Raw genomic sequence first — 19967 nt, 5'->3', positions numbered from 1 at the left:
GGTGAAGCAGAGCCCCTCCCGCGGCCCCGCCGCCCCGTTACCTCAGTTGCTTTTGCTCCAGCTTGAGCTTCTTGGCTTGCGGCTCCCCCGCTGCCATCTTCGCGCTGGGCGGCGTGTGGCGCGCACCGCTCCCCTCGACCCGCCCGCCGGCCCCGCGCCGCCACCGGCACCGCCACCGAGGGGCGGAAGCGGCGGGGCGGGCGGCCGCGCCAGGCGCCTGACGGGCAGGGTAGACCGGGCAGAGTAGACGAGGCCGCGCCACCCGCCGCTCCTTCCCGGCGGTGCGCCGCCGTGCCGCCCGTCCGGGTGGTTTCGGCTGCCAGGAGGCAGCCTCCGTCCCCTGCCCGGCGGAGGGGCGCCGGCGGGCGGCTGGCCGCGGCGGGGCTGGGTGAGGGGGCGCCCATTATTCGCCGCTCGGCGCAGGCAGCGCCCCGGCCGCCCGCGCCTCCGCCGGGGGGCGGCTCCGCGCTCTGCCGGGCCTCGCCGCCATCTTGGCCGCTGCCCCGGGAGCGGGACGGGCCGGGGCAGGTACGTGCGGCTGGGGTGGGGTGTGACCCGGGCCACTGAGGGAGGCCTCACCGGGGGGCGTTGGTTTCTGCGTTCGGGGGAAGCGGCGGGACCCCTGCCCGGCGGAAGCCGCCTGTGCCCGGCCCCGTGCGCAGCCGCCGGCGGCTGTAGGTGACTGGGTTGGAGAGAGGGGACATCCCTGTCAGCGGCGGTAGCGGGAGACTACCCTGTAAATCCGAGGCTTCCCGTTTTACCTGCGTCCGTTTCCGTGGTTCGGTGTCTATTTAAATACGAAATAATTTCGTGTTTGAATAAAACCTGAGGTTTTCTGGGCTGTGGTGCATTTGCAGCACAGCACGGCTTGTGCCGGAGCGAAGGCCCGGCCGGCGCCTGTCAGCTGTGGGTGTGCGGGGTCTCGGCGTGAGGCCAGGGAGCGGCTGGCCTGTCCTCCGCCCGGGTGGGTACCCCAGGCCCGAGTTACTCCAAAAGGATAAGCAGTGATGAAGGGGAGGGGTTATTTCTAGGGAGGTCATTTCGATTATTTTTTAGGGAGATGGCACAGGGCCTGCAGGAGAGGGGATGCAGGAGCTGCCATTGCAGGCTGCATTCAAAACCTGCAGCAAAGCCACGCCGAGAGGGACGGCGTGGGGGCTGTAGGAGAGGTAGCAGCCAGGTCGCTTGAAGCTTTCTTCAGCAACATTGCTGCGAACATGGTGGTTCTGGTCATGCTATACTTGCTTAATTAGCAAAGGGCCCTGTGAGTGTAGATTTGCATAATATGCACTGGAAATTAATCCAGTCTCATCTACCACTGTGCATTGCACATCGCTTCTGCCCGGTTCAGTACTTAACAAGGTGATTGAGCAGAGGTTGTTGCTTCTTTTCTTTTGTTTCACTGCTAATCTGCTTTGAAGTAGCAATGCACTTACCATCTTTTTAGTATGATGAATGATTTATACCCATTAGACGTTGATCAGACTGCAAGAGTGGCTTCACCATTAAATGTAGCTATTATGTAAACAACCAGACAAAAAAATCCTACTTGAATAATGAAAAATCCTATTCATAGAAGGCAGACTGCAGTATGGGAGAGGAAAAGCTATTTTGAAAGAAAAGCACAAGCAAATAGAATTACTCATGCAAAAGGTAAAATAATGGAAGCAATGTTTTACAGAAGAACTGACTATGCCAACCATGAGAATGACTCAGCTGTCAGTTCCCAGCAGGTTTGAATTGTACATAGCTTCTCATTTACTTTAAAAAAAAAAAAATCTGAATGGTATTTCACTGTAAATGTTCAGGATTTAATCTGTGGCTTGTTGGGTGCTAACTCAAAAACACAAGCAAACCTGGTAATTATGGGACAAGCAGATTCTTTCCTGTCTGTGTGCACATACCTGAAAATTCCTTGCAGACGACAGGTTAAACATTAAGACCACTCCACACCCTCTAGTGCTTAATTTTGCTGTCCTTGTCCAAAAATGAATTTTCCTGTTATGCAGAATAGCTATGCACCAGCTAAATCCCAGTTACTCTTTCAAACAAAGCTCTCCTTACAAGCAGTTCTGTATAAAGAATCTTAAATAGAAACCTTGTCTTGAGGTTTCAAGATGAAAGAGAAGTCGAAGTCCTTGAGGTAGAGAGGTGTGAACTGCAGGTGACAAGTGACAGCTGTAATTCATGGCTGTAATAATTAGAAGAAAGCAGATTAAACCTTTTTAAAATGTTAAATTCCTTCCTCTAATTTCCTGTTTATTTTCCCCCAAGACAGCTTCCTATACAGCCTTCAAAACTTAGCTAATACACAGAAAATAAGTGAAATATATTTTGTGCTTGTTCAACATAATGCATGAGAGGCTGCTTTTTAACAAGAACTTATTAGAAGATTCTTTAAGACTTAGTATTCAGGACCCTCATTTTATTCATATAGGATAGAAGCATTAAAGAGTGCCTCTCTGCTCATGGAAGAGAAGGGAGGTAAAAATGGTTATATACCTTATTTCTGCTGTCTGCATTTGGCCTAGCTGTGGCCGAGTGCACACACGTTAGTAAGAGTTGTCATCTACAGCGGAGTTCTAGTGATACTTGTTGGCTCTGATCTAGTATTTCAGTAGTGCATGGCTCTTTGGCACTGTGCTTGTCCTTCTTGGAACCTCTAGTGCCTCTTAAAATAGAGCCTATAAAGCAGTATAAAACTGGTATCACTGTTGCTCCGGCCTGTCAGACTTACTGGAACAATTAATTGGGAGAGCATGGTGGAAGACATGTTCCCGAAGAACTGCTGAGACAAGGCTTTATATCCTTTGATCGAATCCTGCTGCCTTGGCCATTCAGGGTTCTCCGTAGGCTGGAGTGTGAGCCTAATTGTCAGTCTGTTCCTGAAAATCCCATTGACAGGAAATGCATGACAAGATATTCACCTGACTTGGTTCTGTTTGGTCCTCTCTGTCTATTCAGTACTACTTTCAGAGAGTGAATTTCTTAAGTGGTCCCTTAGTCCTAAAGCGGCTGATTTGGGTGGAAATTGTGTTAGAAATGTTCCATCTTCATGTAAAAATGTAGTTTTAGCAATGAATTTTTAATTGTTTTGGTCGGTTGTTTTTTTTTTTCTGAGAAACTCTTGCCTTTTCAGCTTTTACAGTGCTGTTCTTGCAGGTCCCAAAGGGAACTGCATTTGTTCAGGATCTAGTATCGTTTGATTATTCAGGATGTAATATTGTTCTGTTGGCAAGAGATGGAAGTATCTTGCCAGCAATTAGAAGGTTTATACTGGAACTAAATTGAACAGAGGCACCATGCAAATGTATTATTGGGAAGCTCGTCAGTCAGTAGATGAAATGCTGCACAATTTGTTATGCAGGCTGTGATTGTTATTGGTAAAAGCACGGAGGAAGTTGGAGATTTTGTTATGGATACCAAACACTGATTTAAGACAATTTCAGAGTATTCTCAAAGGACTACTTCCTTTTAAAAACAATTCCAGGAAGTTACTAACAGTGTTTTAGATGAGAGTGAAGATAAATGTATAGTGACCATCTGGGAAGCAAAGTGTTTAGGCTTTAATAGGGATGATCTTGCTGGTAAAATACATATCTGAGTGGTTATACAGATACAAGCCCTTCATGGTGTTGTTTGAGTTGATTTCATTATGGCAGTTTTGCTTGACTAACAGAGAGCGGCACCAGGCACCTTAAGAAGGGTTGCAAAAATGTTTTTACTTTAATGTGCAGATACCTAAGCTGTGAGTGTCTTATAAGGAAAAAGATTAATGACACTTGAGCAGCAGCAGTAAGATATGCTAACAATGATAGGAGCCTTACAAAAACTGTGAAATTATAGGATATAAGATCTGAGACTTCCAGGTATATCAGTTTGAATCACAACTTCTAATATTGTGTCAGGGTTGATCTAGCCAGTTATATATATGTTTAGAGCTGCCATGTTGGCTGTCTTGAAAATATTATTCACGTATTTAATAGGACTTCTCTTCATTAGGTTTGCTGTTTTAAGAGCTGGTGAGTGGGGTTGGGGAGGTGAGGAGCAAAGATTGTCTAGTTTTGCCACATCTGTGGCACATTTGTGACACATCTTGAATTTATAGGCAAAAGCTAAACTGCCTACCACCTGGTTGTGACAGAAATACTGGCTGTAAAATAGAAATAGAACCACCTATCTTAGCTTATTTGTTTGTCCAGATTGCTTTAAGCATTTGATTACTTTACATTTGCTTGTCACTAGAAGTTCATTTCCAGAGATACATAACAGAGGCTCAGACAGTCCACCCCCACTAATCCTTCCAGCCTTCGGAGCAGCTGCGCCAAATGCAGGGAACATGGAAGCTGTGGAATACTTTTGCAGTGATGGTCCCATTTTGAGCCGCTTTCAGTAATCACTGCTGGCTCTAAAGGGCATTGTAGAGGTCAGTGATAAATTCCTCACTTCCTGGTTTATGGAAAAGCAGGTGGTAGCGGTATTTCTGCATTAATTACATTTTAGAGTACTTAATTGCAGCTAAGGACAAGCACATGCAATCAGTCTTTTTCCCATTCTCACAGCCTTTCCCTCTTGCCAATGAGCTCCACTTTTGTCTTGTGAGCCTGCTGTGACTTCAGTCCAGATGTTTCTCTGCCAAGAGATTGAAAAAACAGTAACATTGCAAAATCCAGATTTAGTCAAAAGAAAAGACACATGCAGGAAACAGCATATTGAAAAGCGCGTTAGTTAAAGTATTTAGTTATTTTGTGAGGACTTCAAGTTCTGGTAGGGTGGAAATTACTACAAAGAATCGTGTGGAGTTTCATGTGTCAGAGCAAGGCCGGGAAGTCTGTGAGAAGTATTTGTAAAACATCTGCTGGGCTACTTGTTGCTGCAGTGCCTGTAAGATGCCTTTCAGTCATGCAGTAGCATGGAAGGCTATCAGCCTACTAAAAATGAGCTTGAGTGGCTTCCTTTGGCCAAAGAAGCAAATAATAATTCACATACGTCTTGAGTCTACTTCTTAGGTAGGCCTAAAAGCAGAGGGATGGGAGGCACGTCCTTTTGAAGTAGTCCTAGAAGCACACCGTCAGTATTTACATCGAGTGGTGCTACGCTGCCGGCTCCAAGTTGTGTATATGTGTGCTGCTGCACAGATAGTCTCAGGATTCTTAAATTTTGGTGGTGTGCTTTTGCTACAGTTTTTTTTTTTAAAACTTATGAACTTTTATTCAAGACCTTTACCCTCAAAGTGTTGCAGCTCTTAACATGCTTTGCTGTTTGGCCATGAGTATTAACTTGACCTAATGGTGTGAGGAATCTTACTGTTACGAGTTCTTAAGTTCAGCATTTTAAAATCTTTTTTTCTTTGCAAATCTGATATTCTGATGAGATAGAAGAAGGTAGGGTACCAGGAAATGAATTCAGGGATGTCTACATGTTTGAAATTAAATCTAGCACTCAAAAATAGAGTAGCAGGAAAATCTTCAGTATTGGGAGCACTGTAAGTCATTTTTGTTTAATAATAGCTTACATAAGATATTTTTGTAGTAGTACCAATCGTACGATATTCAACACGAAATCCGTCTTTAATTGGCTGGTGCCAATTGCTCGACAGTGCGTGGGATAAATCAAAAATTATTTAGTCTTGCATATAATAGACTGATGTTCCCCTGCTGTAAGAGGTTCTGTATTATAGTCAGCACTGGGATGCGTACAAACTGAGCTGCCCGTTGAGTGACAGTGCAGGGCTTGTGCCCCTGGGTCTGCCTGCTCTGTACTGAAGCTGCAGGGAGAGGGCTTTGGTTTTTCAGAGCACTTCGAATGAGCAGCAAATTAGTGTCCTGCTAAAACTAGTGAAGGAGGAAACGAGTAGGTGAGGGGTTTTGAAGGGAACTGTTAACGCTAGAAGCAGAATAATTATTTGTCATGGGAAATGCTGTAATCCCTATTTTCCTGCCAAGGAGGTAGGGTAGGAAGCTAGGTGGGATTTTACTGCTCACTTTTCACAGGTACTGTAAAGCTGTAATCTGCCAAGCACGGTCCCCTGGATCAGTTTGCTACTGCAGTTCATGAGGCCACACAAACACTCGTATGAACACAGCCGGTACCTGGGCAGCTTGAGGCAGATGAGTAAATAGGAGCAGTAGTCCAATGCTGCTGCCTTTTCTGGCTACCTGTGCTCTCCCTCAGTTGCCTATCAAGCCATAGTCTAATATCCTAAGTGGAACTCATGGCAGAAGAAGAGGCCCTACTAACACAGCCATTTTGTGCGCCAGGAGCTTGCTGCGGGCACAGCAGAACGAAGTGGCTGTTGGTAGTGATTATGTTGGCCTGCTGTACTGCTGTGCTTGTTAAAAGTATACAAATTCATTATAAATGCAGCCATTTCTGATCAATATAATCTGTGTGAACGTTAACAGCAGTAGAACTGCTAGGGCTTCAAAACGCTCTGTCACACGTCTTATACATTTTGTCAAGAATGTCATCCGAAGCTGCCTGCAGTCCAGCATGACTTCTCCACAATGGGCTGTAGATCTACTCCTCTAGAACTGGAGTCTTACTCGTGCTGGTTATACTGAAACTCTCCCATGCAGCTTTGTGTGCATTTACTAGGAATTGGGTTTTGTTTTTGTTAACAGATATGCTATTGTATCCATATTAAAATGTACAGAGAACTATTCTAAGCTTTATAGCTGATCATATGTTTGGGCTGCCTTGGTGTGGAACAATACTGACATTCAGTGGTTGATTATACTTGCCACCATTGTGTGACTATCCAGGAGATTTTGGAGGGTTTTAATGTTCTATGTTGGCTAAATTGAGAACATGTTTAGTTAAACTGGATTAAAGCAATTGTGTCAAGGTTCCTTTATAAGAATGTTGTACAGACAGTATTAAAATTGTCTGCTTTTTTAACAAACTAAATTAGAGATTAATTTGGTTCAGGAGAGACACAGAAGAAAAATGCAATAACATTTTGTAACTTTTTTCCTTTCCTACTCTTAGCAAATTGACAGTCGCATACTTTTATATACCTTATTGGCTTAATTGGATTTTTCTGTCCAGGTTTTGACTATTGGTCTTTTTGTGTGGTATTTAAGACCTGGCAAGGCCCCAGTGAAGATGAGTACATTGCTATCATGTGTGTGAAGGAGCAGCTGGAGTTTAGAATGTGAAAAGCTGGATCTTGGCTCCCTTCCCACATTTACTGACTTAGGTGGAGGGAAAGAGCATGTTAACTACCTTCTTCAGTATTCCTTTTTCACCTTCTCTGATGAGCTTTGGATTACATACTTTTGTCAAGATCTACAGGGCCAGACCATTTTGCAGTGTTACAAGTGTGTTGGGAGGTCATCCTAGTACTCTGGACAGTTTAGATTCAGACAGAGCAACAAGAGCTCACTCTGGATGGAGCTAAGTGCCTATTCCAGTATTTTGGAGTTAGGCTTACTCACACAGTGTCTAAACTCCTTAATATCTCTGAGGGACTGGGCCGTTTACATCTACATGCTTCTGTGCCATCTTCATGTTTGTGTACCAGAGTTAATGTTAGCAAAGGAGCAAATTTTATCTGCATTTTATGGCATGATCTTGGCCAAACATCCTAAGATTAATGAAAACTATGATAGGTTTTTGGTAGATGTGTTTGGCTTCTCTTGGACATGCAGAGTTGATGGTGGTCTTTCTGTTTCAAGGTGCGGATGCCCAGTAGCTCTTTGCTCTCTTTCCAGTCGGGTTTGGATTCCTCCAAAGGCTAAATAAAATTCAGTTCAAGATATCTCCATTGCTATCATCTGCCAATTTCCACCACCACCTCTGCACCAGCTATTACACTCTGGCAATGCAATAACTTGCATCAGGAAGCTGATCTGACCAGAAGCTTCTTTTTCTGGGTCAGTTTATGGCTGGACTGGTTTCCTGATGGAGATAACTGCAGAGTCACAGACCTGCTCAAATCAATACCTGGAAGGCAAAAGGGATGAGTAGCCAGTGGCAGGGGCAGCTTCTTCAACTACAGAATGAATTTATGCAGGGTATACGTACCAGGTTAACTTCACCGTGAGAAGCCAGTGCTTGGGTTACAATTTGTTTATTTTGTTTTCTAAACCTGAGTTTAAACTTGGACCTTTTTTTTGTCAGAGGGTGGTTATGCTGCAGGTCAGCCAAAGCATTATATCTGTCTGATATTAAGGCTAAAGAGATGAACTGAAGTCTGATAACATTTGTCTCTTCTGTAGCTGTAGAGAAAATAGTTCTTACACTTAATTTGAATCAACAAATTAATTCGCTTACTGTCTCATTGAAAGTTGAAAAATAGACTGGGAATTAGTTTTCTAAAAAGGCAGATAAGCGTCTTGTCCCATGACTAAAATGAAGGATCAGTGGCTGAGGCATGTTATTTGTAAATATTTAAAGATATAAGAAAAAAGTTACATTTCTTACTTGCAGTTCATACTCCCCTTTTTCATGAGTTAGTTTTTAAGTATAAAACATTTTATGTAAACATATTTAATGCGTGTCAGGCACATTTGAGGCAATTTTATTCATTAAAACAGATTTAAACTCTTGGTTGTGTGTACTTTTAATGAATTCTAACCCTTTATCCAAGTGCAGCTTGGCATAGATGATAAGTGAAAGACTAATCAGCCAGCAAATAAAAACCCCTTTTCTAGTTCAATAGCTGAAAGCTAAGAAGCTCAGGAGCTGTCTTTTAGATAGTGCAGTTCTTAGCTATATGTATAAATATTACCCAAACTCTTCTGTCATAGGAAACTTTATGTGTAAGTTACCCTTACATGTTGCCAAACATATTTCAGTGAGTGCCAACTCATGAGAATCAGCTTTTCTTTATGAGATAAATTACAAATACCAAATAGGGATGAAAGTGGAAATCAAGGGTGCTAGCTTCTTGCTTACATTGTGATGTATGTAGCAACTTAATCCACTGCGAAATATTTTGTGGTGAAACATTAATCTAAATAATAAAAATGCAATTTAAAGAGAAGCAAAAAAGTAGATCTTTTTCTTAAATTCACAATGTGTGTTAATAAAGAATGACCATTGTAAGAAAGGGAATCTGGGAGAAGAAATAATGTCAATCCTCATATCCTTTTGTTTATTTCAAATTCTTTGAATGTATTTCCACAGAAAATGATCCACAGCCTGTTTCTTATAAACTGTTCTGGTGATATATTCTTGGAGAAGCACTGGAAGAGTGTTGTGAGCCAATCTGTGTGTGATTATTTCTTTGAAGCTCAGGAGAAAGCAATCGACGTTGAGAATGTGCCTCCTGTCATCTCAACGCCACATCACTACCTCATCAGCATCTATCGGGATAAAATCTTCTTTGTGTCTGTTATACAGACGGAAGTGCCACCACTCTTTGTAATTGAATTTCTACACCGAGTAGCAGATACTTTCCAGGTCTGTCACCATTAAGTAACTTTAAAATTTAAATAATTCCAAGAGAATTTTCGTATAAGCTTCTTTTAAGGAAAGGTAATAAACTCCCCTGGCAGTGACTTTTCCCTTTGCAATTTGTAAGTAAACTACTGGTTTATAGAGTGCAAAATAAAAGAAGGTATATTCTGTGTATTCATTTCATTTATAGATAACAGTATGTATGCACTAAACCCCAAATCTCACTTTGTAAATGCTGTCTTTTTTCTATAAGCTTTTGTATTGTTCATGTTATATAGATGAACAAGGAGCATGCAGTCATGAGGTACTCTTTAGGGAGGAAGGAGATTCTAAGCGTGAGTTGGTTTTCGACCTGTTTCACAGATACTGTAAATGAAGGAACCTCTGTGAAGACTGGGCATTGCCAAAAGAGAGTCTCCTTATTTTACAGGTCTTCTAACTGAAGATGTGTTAATGTTCACAAGTGGGAGAACCTTTCAGACATATGTACTAGTAAACCAGATTACATTAATTCATACTGTCTTTATTTCTAATTAGATTATAAATGTAACGTTAACATGTAATGCAATTAGACTATGGAAGTAGCTAGTCAGTTTAGGGTCTAAAATTCCTTGATATATTGGAGGATTTCTGTCAGCAAAACAAACAAACTTTTGCAAAGCATTTTAACAGGAATAAAAATCCTCTCCTTTCTAATCTCTGATTTGTTTAGGATTACTTCGGCGAATGTTCTGAGACTGCAATTAAGGACAATGTAGTTATTGTGTATGAACTTCTAGAAGAAATGTTAGATAATGGCTTTCCACTAGCAACAGAATCTAACATATTGAAGGAGCTGATTAAGCCTCCTACAATTTTGCGCTCCGTTGTCAACTCCATCACAGGTATGAAAATAAATAATTTGCAGCAGTGACTGGCTGCTTAAAACCAAAGATCCATCATGCTTCATAGCAAAAAAATAACATATTTCTGTGAATCTGTAAGGTGAGGCCACTGTCCTGCCACTTCTCGCTATTGAGTTGAATAAAAGCAACTTCCTCCTTATTTGCAGTTTAGGCGTGGCCCCTTTGATAGCCCCAGAGGCACTATCTGGTCCAGCCACAGCTGCTGAAGTCCCTCAGGACTGTGTTCCCAGCACAGACAGCACATACTGCAGACACGTGCTCTGGGATTGGTGCAGCTCTAGCCCCAAGCCTTGAATAACTGCGGGACATTGGAGAAGGTTATGCATTTTATAAGAAATCATTATGGAAAGGTACAGAACTGATATCTAATAAATCTTTGCTGGCTGGGAACAGGTAGCATGAAGGGAAGCAAATAGCCTGTCCTCAGCCTCTTCCCCACCCCCACCACCATCAGTATCCATGAAATTCGGACCTGGTTTCAAGCTGTTGTAAATGGGTGTCTTGCACTGACAGAGCCAAATGTCTGTCAGCTGAGCTGGTGGAATCTGCTTGTCTGGCAAGCGGGCGCAGGGGAGGTACACCATGAGGTGTCACAGAGGGTCAGAGATTACGTGAGATGTTCGCCTGTACATTGTGTTAGAGAAGGGTAGTAGGTGGGCTGCAGGGCCACACAGAGGTAGTTCTCAAGAGGAGTTGGTCTTTGGGGTAGCACATGTGGTTTAATCTTTGAATATGAATCTCTTCAGTTTTAATTTCTGGATTTTGTTTTGTTTTAAACATGGTTTTGGATGGTAGTAGTTTTACTTAAGAAAAATATGTATGATTTTAATGGACTAGATGCACCACTGTAAGGGGAGTTAAGACTCCTGAAGCCAAGGGCTGCAGCATCAAATCCTCTTGTTTTATCTAAAGCCTTATTAGAATTCCCTAGGAGCCTAAAGCGCCTGCCCAGGGCGGCCTGCATCTTGCCACTGTCAAAAGCTCAGCACTGAACAAGTGGGAAACAGCAGCCTGAGAGCTCTCCCACCTACCTGGCCTAGCAGCTCAGCCTGCGTAGCGCTGCTGCAAGGCCGCTGAGGGACAGAAAGCACGGACACAGCAACTGCTCCCTTTCAGGGATGCAGTGGGAATGAGGAAATGGTTGTGACTCCTCCCACACGTTTTATACCACCGGGGTGGACTTTTGGGAGGGGGTTTTCTGTGTGTTATTTTACTAGCTGAAAGGAATGAAGCTGCCATCGTAGGCCCCCCCCACTACACAAAACCAACACATCAGTAAATCAGCCCTGAAGGCAGCCAGCTAAAACTCTTAGAAGGGGAAGGCACACCCCCCCACTCTCAAACCTCCTGCTGACTTAAGCATTGTATTTTGCTGTGCAAAGTACAGTCTGAAAACCATGAGTCTAGACACGTCCTTAAAGTGCATTTCACATCACCCGATGAATAATATTTTAGTAGTCCAGGTTCTAGTCTGCAGTTCTTGGGGGCAAATCTTGCTTTGATTCTTAATTTTGGAGGGTGAAATATTCCGCTTGTAATTAATTGCTGAATTTGAATTCTTTTTCATTTTTAAGGCAGTAGTAATGTGGGCGACACACTTCCCACCGGACAGTTGTCCAACATTCCTTGGCGCAGAGCAGGGGTAAAATACACAAACAATGAAGCTTATTTTGATGTCATTGAAGAAATTGATGCGATTATAGACAAGTCAGGTAAGATGCCTTGCAAACTTATTTTTCTTTATTGAATGTGTTTACATTTGGTTGCTGATGTTTAGAGAGAATACAGTCCAACCACTTTTTTGCATATGTTTTATGTACATGAATTTATATCTTAAATAGAAATATACAATTTAAAATGACGTGCCTAAGTGTGTTTCTTCAGTTCTTCTTAAAATAGCAATATGCTCTAGGCTGCTTCAGGAACATGCACAAGAAATATTCTGTACGTAGATGTTTTCTGTTTGTATGTTGATTATCTCTTAAGAGATAAAAATGGAAAAAAATACTTGAAGTTTTAAATATGATGAGAAAATTATCTTTCATTGTTTCTACCAACACTTTACTGTAGTCCTTCTAGGCCCACAAACGAGCAAAACAAAAGCTTTTGTTAGCTTTCTTCAGATAGCAAGACAAAACTTGGTGCAAAATAGCTGAACAGTATTGTTTTTCTTATATGTAAACTAGAGCCAGATATTATGAAGTGTAATAATGCTCCTTTCTCTTCTGTACATAAAACATGATCTCTTCAAATACGAAAATCTTTAATCTGAGATTTAACTCTGTGGAAGAATATGATAACTTTTGTGTAAATATTGCCAGTGCCAAGAAGTAGAAAAAAAGATCCAAAAGGGAAACTGCTGTGCTGTGGACAGGAGCCTGCTGTTTTGTTCATTATTGGAGCCATCAGTCACTAAAGCTGAAGACTGCATTACATCATTTTGTGGTGGTATGGGGCAGAGAGCAAATCTCTGATTTCTTCATTCAATGCTGCTGTTGTAGCAGTAGCCAATGTTGGTTTCATTCCTTACACTAGTTCAAGAAACGCTTTGGCCACCATTGAACTGGATCATCATAAATAGCTATTGTCCAGCTCTTACTCTTGCCATCTTGAAACTAAAAGAAGGTGACAGTAACAGTCAGAACACCCTGGCGGCTGTGTTACTCTCCTAGCTCAATAGGACTCCCAAGAGTAGTATGAGTGCTTAGTCTGAGGAGTCATGATCAAGACCATGTTTTTATTTCTGTATATATTTCAAGCCCAATCAGTGTCCACTGAGTGTTTAAATTTCCTGCTGAGAATCCACTGCAGTAGTCATAGGTACTCTTCTCTGCTCTGATTCCTTGTGGACTAGCAATGCAAGAATCTTTCCTCCTAACCTTTACTAGAACTAAGAGGTAGATATGATTGCTCCCCTAGAATAGGAATGTTACCTTGTTTCAGAGGGATATGTTTAACTGCTTTCATCTGAAACAGGATCCCTTCTTTTCAGGCAAGGTGTTAACCCACCATTTCTCTTTCCCCTTAACTAGAACAGCAATAGTTTCCACATGTCTTCTAAAACAACCTTTGCTTGTAGGGGTAATTAGTCCAGAGTCCTGCCTTTCTGTCTTTGTAGGGCATTTAAGGAAATGAGCCTTTCCTTGGTAAGATGCTTAGTATTCTTGCTTTTTTTGCTACAGATTTATTTAACATCAAGATGAATATGTAATCCCACTGTTAAACAAGCCATGCTTGTGAAAGCCAAAGTTATCTTGAACTTTATAGCACAAACTTTATTGTGTTTTGATGTTGACTGTTTTGATGTGCTTCAACTTCCCTGCACCACTACACAACTTGCTATGTTTCTGGAGACAGGGGACAGGGATGAAAGAAAGGAAGATTCAGAGCCTGCAAATTCTGAAATTCTTATTTGCTGATCACTGGCAACCAGTTCAAGCACATCCAGTACAAGTTCTGTGTAACAGCTGGCACAAGTATAATTAGCTGGTTGGGGACAAGCTGTTTGCTCTGGCTTGTATTTTAGCAAGCTGCCCAGGCCACAGGTAACTGGAATGAGCTTTCCTATCTGTGCTTGGCGTGTTCTTGAGCATTGTGCAAATGTCACCCATGCCCTCTAGCTGCACTTCACAATGTTTGTTAGGCCCTTGATGATAATGTTAAGTGGTTTTATTTTTTTCTCCCCCACAGGTTCCACAGTCTTTGCAGAAATCCAAGGTGTTATTGATTCGTGTATTAAGCTCTCAGGAATGCCAGACCTTTCTCTTTCTTTCATGGTAAATTTAGCATGTATTTGGGAATTTTAAGAGCTTAGGTTTTATTTTTCTTAGTGATCAGAGTTAAACAATTTTAAGAGCACAATCACTACTTCACGTAGTACACATACAAAATATAACATATCAAGTTTTGCAATTTATTGTAGAAGTTGCTGCATTGCTCCAGTAGTTGGAATGGCTTTTGTCTGTAAACAAAAATACACTCACAGGAACTGCTGTACCAGGTCAGACCAGAAATCCATCTAGCTCAGTAACGTGTCTCAGATAATGGCTAGGAATGATGCTTAGAGTCTAAGAAGTAGGAATTGTGTAGAGTTCACTAGCAAATTCAAACTGCTAATACTTGATGGGATTTCACTTTGCCACTATTTACAGAACCCACGGCTGCTGGATGACGTCAGCTTCCATCCATGTATTCGGTTCAAACGCTGGGAGTCTGAGAGAGTCCTTTCATTTATTCCTCCCGATGGGAATTTCAGATTGATTTCCTACCGTGTCAGTTCACAGAAGTACGTTTCCATTTAGACACACTGGTTCTTCAGAGATACCATCTGCTGCTTTCCATTTGAGTAACTGCAGATTTCTCCTTGTTACGGGGGGAATTTGCATTGTTGCTAAAATGCACATTCTCAGGTTTTGTCTCATCTGTTGCTTTGTTCCCATTTTAACAAGAAAACACTTTTTCAGTGAGCTGCTGATACTCAGCAAACATTTTTTCAGTGGGATAAACCACACATGACAGTAATATAGGGCTATTCATTCCTGGTAATCATTGTTGCTGCTAGATGCTTTGTGGCTAAGTCTCTGTATACATAGAGGACGCTGATCTTCACAAAAAGAATAAAGCAGAAAAGTCTAAACTGCAGATATTTGCAAACTAAGTCTGATTTGACTGGTGGCTGTTCTGAGAATTGGCTCCATGAGAGTACTATAAAAAAAATAAACAGATGAAGGGAAAGCAATTAGGACAAGTGATTTGGAAGGAAATATTTTTTTTTCTGTAATTCTCTGCTAATAAAATCACTTCAGCAATGATGTTGAAGAGCTGAGTATCACTTTTCGCTTTTGAAACAAACTGGTTCTAGCTTGAATACCTGCCAGAAACACAGGAACTATTTGTGAGAAAGAGCTTTGTTTATCAAGCAGAGAAGTAGCCAGGATACATTCCATTAGTGTCTTCTCTTTTCAGCTTGGTGGCCATTCCTGTATATGTGAAACACATGATCAGTTTTAAGGAAAATAGTTCTTCAGGAAGATTTGATGTTACCATTGGACCAAAACAGAATATGGGGAAAACAGTAGAAGGAGTTGTCATGACAGTTCACATGCCAAAGGCTGTACTTAATATGAGCCTCACTGCTACGCAAGGCAGCTATACATTTGACCCAGTTACTAAAGTAAGTTGTAAGTTTTTATTTATTTAAATATCTAAGACTACATTAAAGCAAGTCACTGCAGAGCACTGGAGCAGTGTTCCCCACTTAGCAGGAAATTTTCCCTACAGCCTATTTTTATGAATTAAAATTTTATCTTTAAAATGTACTTCTTCAAACATAGACACCATACATACACACCAGTTGCAATTTCTGGTTTTATCCGTCTCCTTTCTCTTCCCTTCCTCTCTTCTCTTCTGCTCCTTCACCCCGCCAATATTTTTCCTCAGTGGATGCAGCAGTATTTTGTTGGTGGTTTCAGCTATGGCACATTTTGCAATCTGTGTTCTTTAAAACATACTTATCTGGAGAAAATGCAGTAGACTTGAAAATAGGTAGCCAGAAAAACAGGGAGCAGGAGATGAGAAAAAAAAAAAAACCTCTTCCCAAAGATCTGCCTGAAGACACATAGGAAAGAAAACAAAGTGTCTGAAAAGCTGTATCTTGGGAGTCCTGCTTTCTTGCCTAGGTTGAGACCTAAATTTCTTACAGCTTCTGAAGCTTTTTAGTATCCAGGAACCTTTTCACTGAAATGCAGTCTGAGCCAAAGCATTCTGCTGGCTCTAACACCCTGCTCTGAGCTTGCTGCTGCCCTTGGAATATCTCAGTCAGCAACTGATTCGAATTGTAAGTGAAAACTCTCCAAGTAACGTTTAGTTTCAAAAAGAACAGACCTTCATCTTTTAAAAACACCTCCACCACCAAAAACACCTGAAGTCTTCTTTCCTCCCTGCAGAAGTAAATTATACTGTTTTTATCAAGAGTTGGGATAACTAAGTGGATTGCAACTGCAGAAGTTTGTAGTCGTAGAGAGAACTGAGGTTTTTCTGAATTTATCAACAATTTTCAGTTTATGCTAAGAACAAAAAAAAAAACAACTTATTGTGAGTGAGTAAAGGGCCAGCTTGGTTCCACATATCTTCTTTAAAGTGTAAGAATCAATAGGAAACAAGTGACCCTTAGGAAAGTTACTCTGGCTTAAACATCTTTTGCCAAATGTCTTGCTCCTATCCTCCTCATTCTTATGTTTAAGCTCCTACAACCTTTGTGCTGGTTGCTCCTTGCTTCCTGGATCTAGCTGACCCAATCTGACAACAGAAACAATCATCACCGTTACTAAGGGAACAATATGTAGTAAGCACCCAGACCAACTAAGGAAGGCTGACAGGGCAAAAGAAATGCTGGGAAAGAAAAGACACCGTACCTGCAGGAGCCCTAACCATGTCAGTGGGATAATTCTCAGGCTACATTCTGTACCCAGCCTGCAAACTAAAAGCTTGACATCAACGGGACCTCATAGGTTGTTTCCTAGAAAGCTACAATTACTCTTCTCTCTGTCCTGACAAGGTGTTAACATGGGACGTTGGCAAAATTACCCCTCAAAAGCTACCAAACCTGAAGGGCATAGTGAACCTGCAGTCTGGAGCCCCCAAGCCAGAGGAGAATCCAAGTTTAAACATCCAGTTTAAGATACAACAGCTTGCAATTTCAGGTAAGTTGGTGGGTGTTATGTCAAACTGGTACTGGTGGAATGAGTAGCAGTAGGAAATTAAGTGGGAAACTGTTAATCTTTTAGTTGGAGATGCTGAACTGAAGTCAGCTTGGTCCAGAAAAGGTGAAGTCTGGTTTACCCAAACCTGACAGTTACCCATGCTGGAAGACTCCCTTGCTAGGAATTGTGAATTACCAATTGTTTTGCTCAGGAAATACTGTGAGAAGTGTACAGAAGAATGGATTTTTCTTTGTTGACTTGTGCATGAAACATGCAAATTTATCCTTTTAATGAAGCGTGATGGATGATGATTTAGCATGCTGCTCTTGACTTGCTTTAGCCTTGTACCACTAAAGCCCTTTCTACTGGGTGAAAAAAACTCCATAATTTTAAAGAATGCCCTCCTTATTCTTTCCGTCTGGAACTGGTTAGTTTTTAATCCTCAAAACAATTTGCAATTAAAACCAAAATGAAATCTATAAGGTAAGTGCAAAATTAAGTTTAAAGCAAACAATGCCTTAGTCTGCAAACACTTAAATTATGTGAGGTGTCCATGTGTAAAATGCTTCTGCAAACACGCTTTGCAGGATTAAGACCCTAACAGAGCAAAGGCTCATGTTTGGAAAGAAGGAGGATGACTGAAGGCAGTAGTTGAGAACTGGTGGTAGAACATGTAGTACCTTTCTAGGAGGGTACCAGGCTATGGTCTTTTTGGTTCCTAGGCTACTTTGCTGAGTAAATAACTGTTAGTCCTTGTGTAAGAACAGAATCCTGCAGTTTCCTCTTAAACTAGTGGGTTGCAAGTTTAAATGTAGCAGAACATAGTGGATCCAATTGGCTGGATGCCAGAGACAGTGGATTTGTAAGAAAGCAGGGAACAACATGAAACTGTTAGGCAATTAATAGCTACTGCCATTCCTCAATTAAAGCAGAGGGACTGCTGGTCCTTGCAATTACAACTTAGAGTGAAAAGAATTCTAAAACTTCTTGCTTCATCTACATTATTGGAAACGAGTGCAGTGCACAGGAGCTCTGGAAGATGCAATCATTCGTTCAATAGTTCGTTACTTGGAAGGAGGATGTTGGCTCACTGACTAGAACAAAAAGAAGTTGTTGCCCTTCCTACACAGCTATGAGTAGGTGACAAGAAGGGTCCCTTCTGCTATTTCAAACCAGATGAACTTGTGAAAGGAGGGATAATTGGCTTCCTAACGGATCTTAACATGCTTCAAAAAAAGCAGGACTTTTAAACAGGTAGACATGACTTCTGGCATTCAGCTTTTAACTTTGTACTTGTTTTTGTCTTTTTCAGGACTGAAAGTGAATCGCCTAGACATGTATGGAGAAAAATACAAGCCTTTTAAAGGTGTCAAATATATTACAAAAGCAGGAAAATTCCAAGTCAGGACATGAGGAGATGCTCCTTCCAAGAGGAAATTCCCCTTAAAAAAAAAAACTTGACTGCTTAGTGACTTACGTTGCTATTAAGTAGGTGCCAGTTAATTAATAGACACTGATTAGTTTGGGATCAAAGCATTTGTGCACAGCAGCTCTTAAAATGAAAGCATAGCTTAGTTTTTCTTAATATGGCTTTAAAATAAGGTACTTTTTTTCTAATACACCGTCACTTTTTTTTTTACTCAATTGTTGTGCTGGTGAATAGTTTGATACAGGTGATCCACGAAATGTCGCTAACACTACACTGCCAGTCAGATACCAAAGCCCAGAGGCCAAGCACATTACGAAGGCCAGACAGGCCATTGAAAAAGTCTTGCGGTGGCACATTTTGCTGCTGCAGCCACCTGCAGAGAAAGTTCAGCTATTCTCACAGCCAGCTGCAAGCTGGCATTCCACAAAGCGTCATGTAATCCCTTCAGAAATAGAGAGCAGCAGTGAGAGGGGCAGGGGTCCCACAGGGGTCTGGGACATAGCAAGTGTCACTCCTGAGAAAGAGCTTCAGATGAAGAAAAAAATAATTTCCTTGTTTACAAGAAATTGCCTTTCTTATGAAGCATTTGCCTTAATCAGCTTTCATTTGTGCCATCTGCAGATGAGCTGATAAAAATAACATTCTGCATTAAATCTGGGAGGTGATTGTTGCTTCAGTAATCCACTTTCTTTCCACTCAATCTCATCATCACCATCATTTTTTTTAAGAATACAGTTGCAGAGAGTAAGATCTATTTTTTATGTGAAGCCTTTGCTTTGATTTAGATGGTCCACTTGTTCAAAGTGGATGCCACTGGAATTGTGCCATGTGTACATTGGAGCGTAGCTTTTTAGATAGCACAATAGATGTGTCAAGTGTATTTAATGGTTGTGTGCTTTAATGTTATGAAATAAAGGGAACTCTGCTGCAAAAACATCTCTTGCAAAATGTTCATGCTCTTGTAAATTATTCATTATGCTCTCAGGCAGGAGACATCTGATATACAATTAAACAATTACTATTTGCTACATCTTTACTGAGCTTGATCACTGTGCAACTATTTAAAGTTTATAAAGGGCATTTTGGAGCATGGCAGGTAAGCGCCATTCCGTATTTTTTATTTTTAAATGGAGGACAATGTTTAGATGACAACATTTCAAAAATGCAACAGCAATGATGCAAAGCTGACTGAACTCTTCCTTATACACCAGCATTAACATTATCTCTGTAAACCTGTATGTGCTCCATACCAGTCAGGTTTCAAACCATACATTTGGTCAGTACGCAGTAGGCTGAGAAACCCAAGTTGAGCATTAAGGAAGGGTGGGGTACTGGAGAATCTTTGTTCCCTAACCCGTTTGGCTTACAAGTTAATGAATAGGTGCAACTTCGCTTCAGATTAAGAATAGAAAGTCATTCAGTAGTCCAAGTTCCAAATACTGAGACAAAAAACAACAGTCTGACAAAAGGAGGTGGAACCCCTCTCAACAGCAAGCCAGTAAGGAAAGAGATGAGCATATAGTCTGT

General features: G+C 41.4%; 2 protein-coding genes across 6 annotated transcripts in view; one reads left to right on the top strand and one right to left on the bottom strand.

Moving 5' to 3' along the window:
- The window catches only part of ADK (adenosine kinase), a 305394-nt gene extending 305168 nt beyond the window's left edge, over nt 1-226 (bottom strand). Inside the window, exon 1 of one of the 4 annotated variants that reach the window (XM_086752774.1) lies at nt 42-226. In XM_086752774.1, the coding sequence (XP_086608900.1) occupies nt 42-97 (56 nt within the window). In that variant the 5' untranslated portion in view covers nt 98-226. The remainder of the gene's footprint in view (nt 1-41) is intronic. The other 3 variants (XM_086752773.1, XM_086752771.1, XM_086752772.1) reach the window with 3 other exon arrangements.
- Nucleotides 227-430: 204 nt separating this feature from the next.
- Nucleotides 431-19376, top strand: AP3M1 (adaptor related protein complex 3 subunit mu 1). Of its 2 annotated transcripts, none has more exons than XM_086752768.1 (9): nt 431-528; nt 9133-9408; nt 10118-10289; nt 11885-12022; nt 14001-14086; nt 14462-14595; nt 15276-15483; nt 16867-17011; nt 18324-19376. In XM_086752768.1, the coding sequence occupies exons 2-9, from the start codon at nt 9136-9138 to the stop codon at nt 18422-18424; spliced, it is 1257 nt and encodes a 418-aa protein (XP_086608894.1). In that variant the 5' UTR covers nt 431-528; nt 9133-9135; the 3' UTR covers nt 18425-19376. The 2 variants fall into 2 exon arrangements, with proteins under 2 accessions (XP_086608894.1, XP_086608895.1); XM_086752769.1 differs by lacking the exon at nt 431-528 and adding an exon at nt 4166-4426.
- The last annotated feature ends 591 nt before the right edge of the window (nt 19377-19967 follow it).

Source organism: Chlamydotis macqueenii, chromosome 7 (assembly GCF_036417535.1).
Source record: "Chlamydotis macqueenii isolate bChlMac1 chromosome 7, bChlMac1.mat, whole genome shotgun sequence".
NCBI lineage: Eukaryota > Metazoa > Chordata > Aves > Otidiformes > Otididae > Chlamydotis > Chlamydotis macqueenii.
This window is presented reverse-complemented; position numbering and strand designations above follow the sequence as displayed.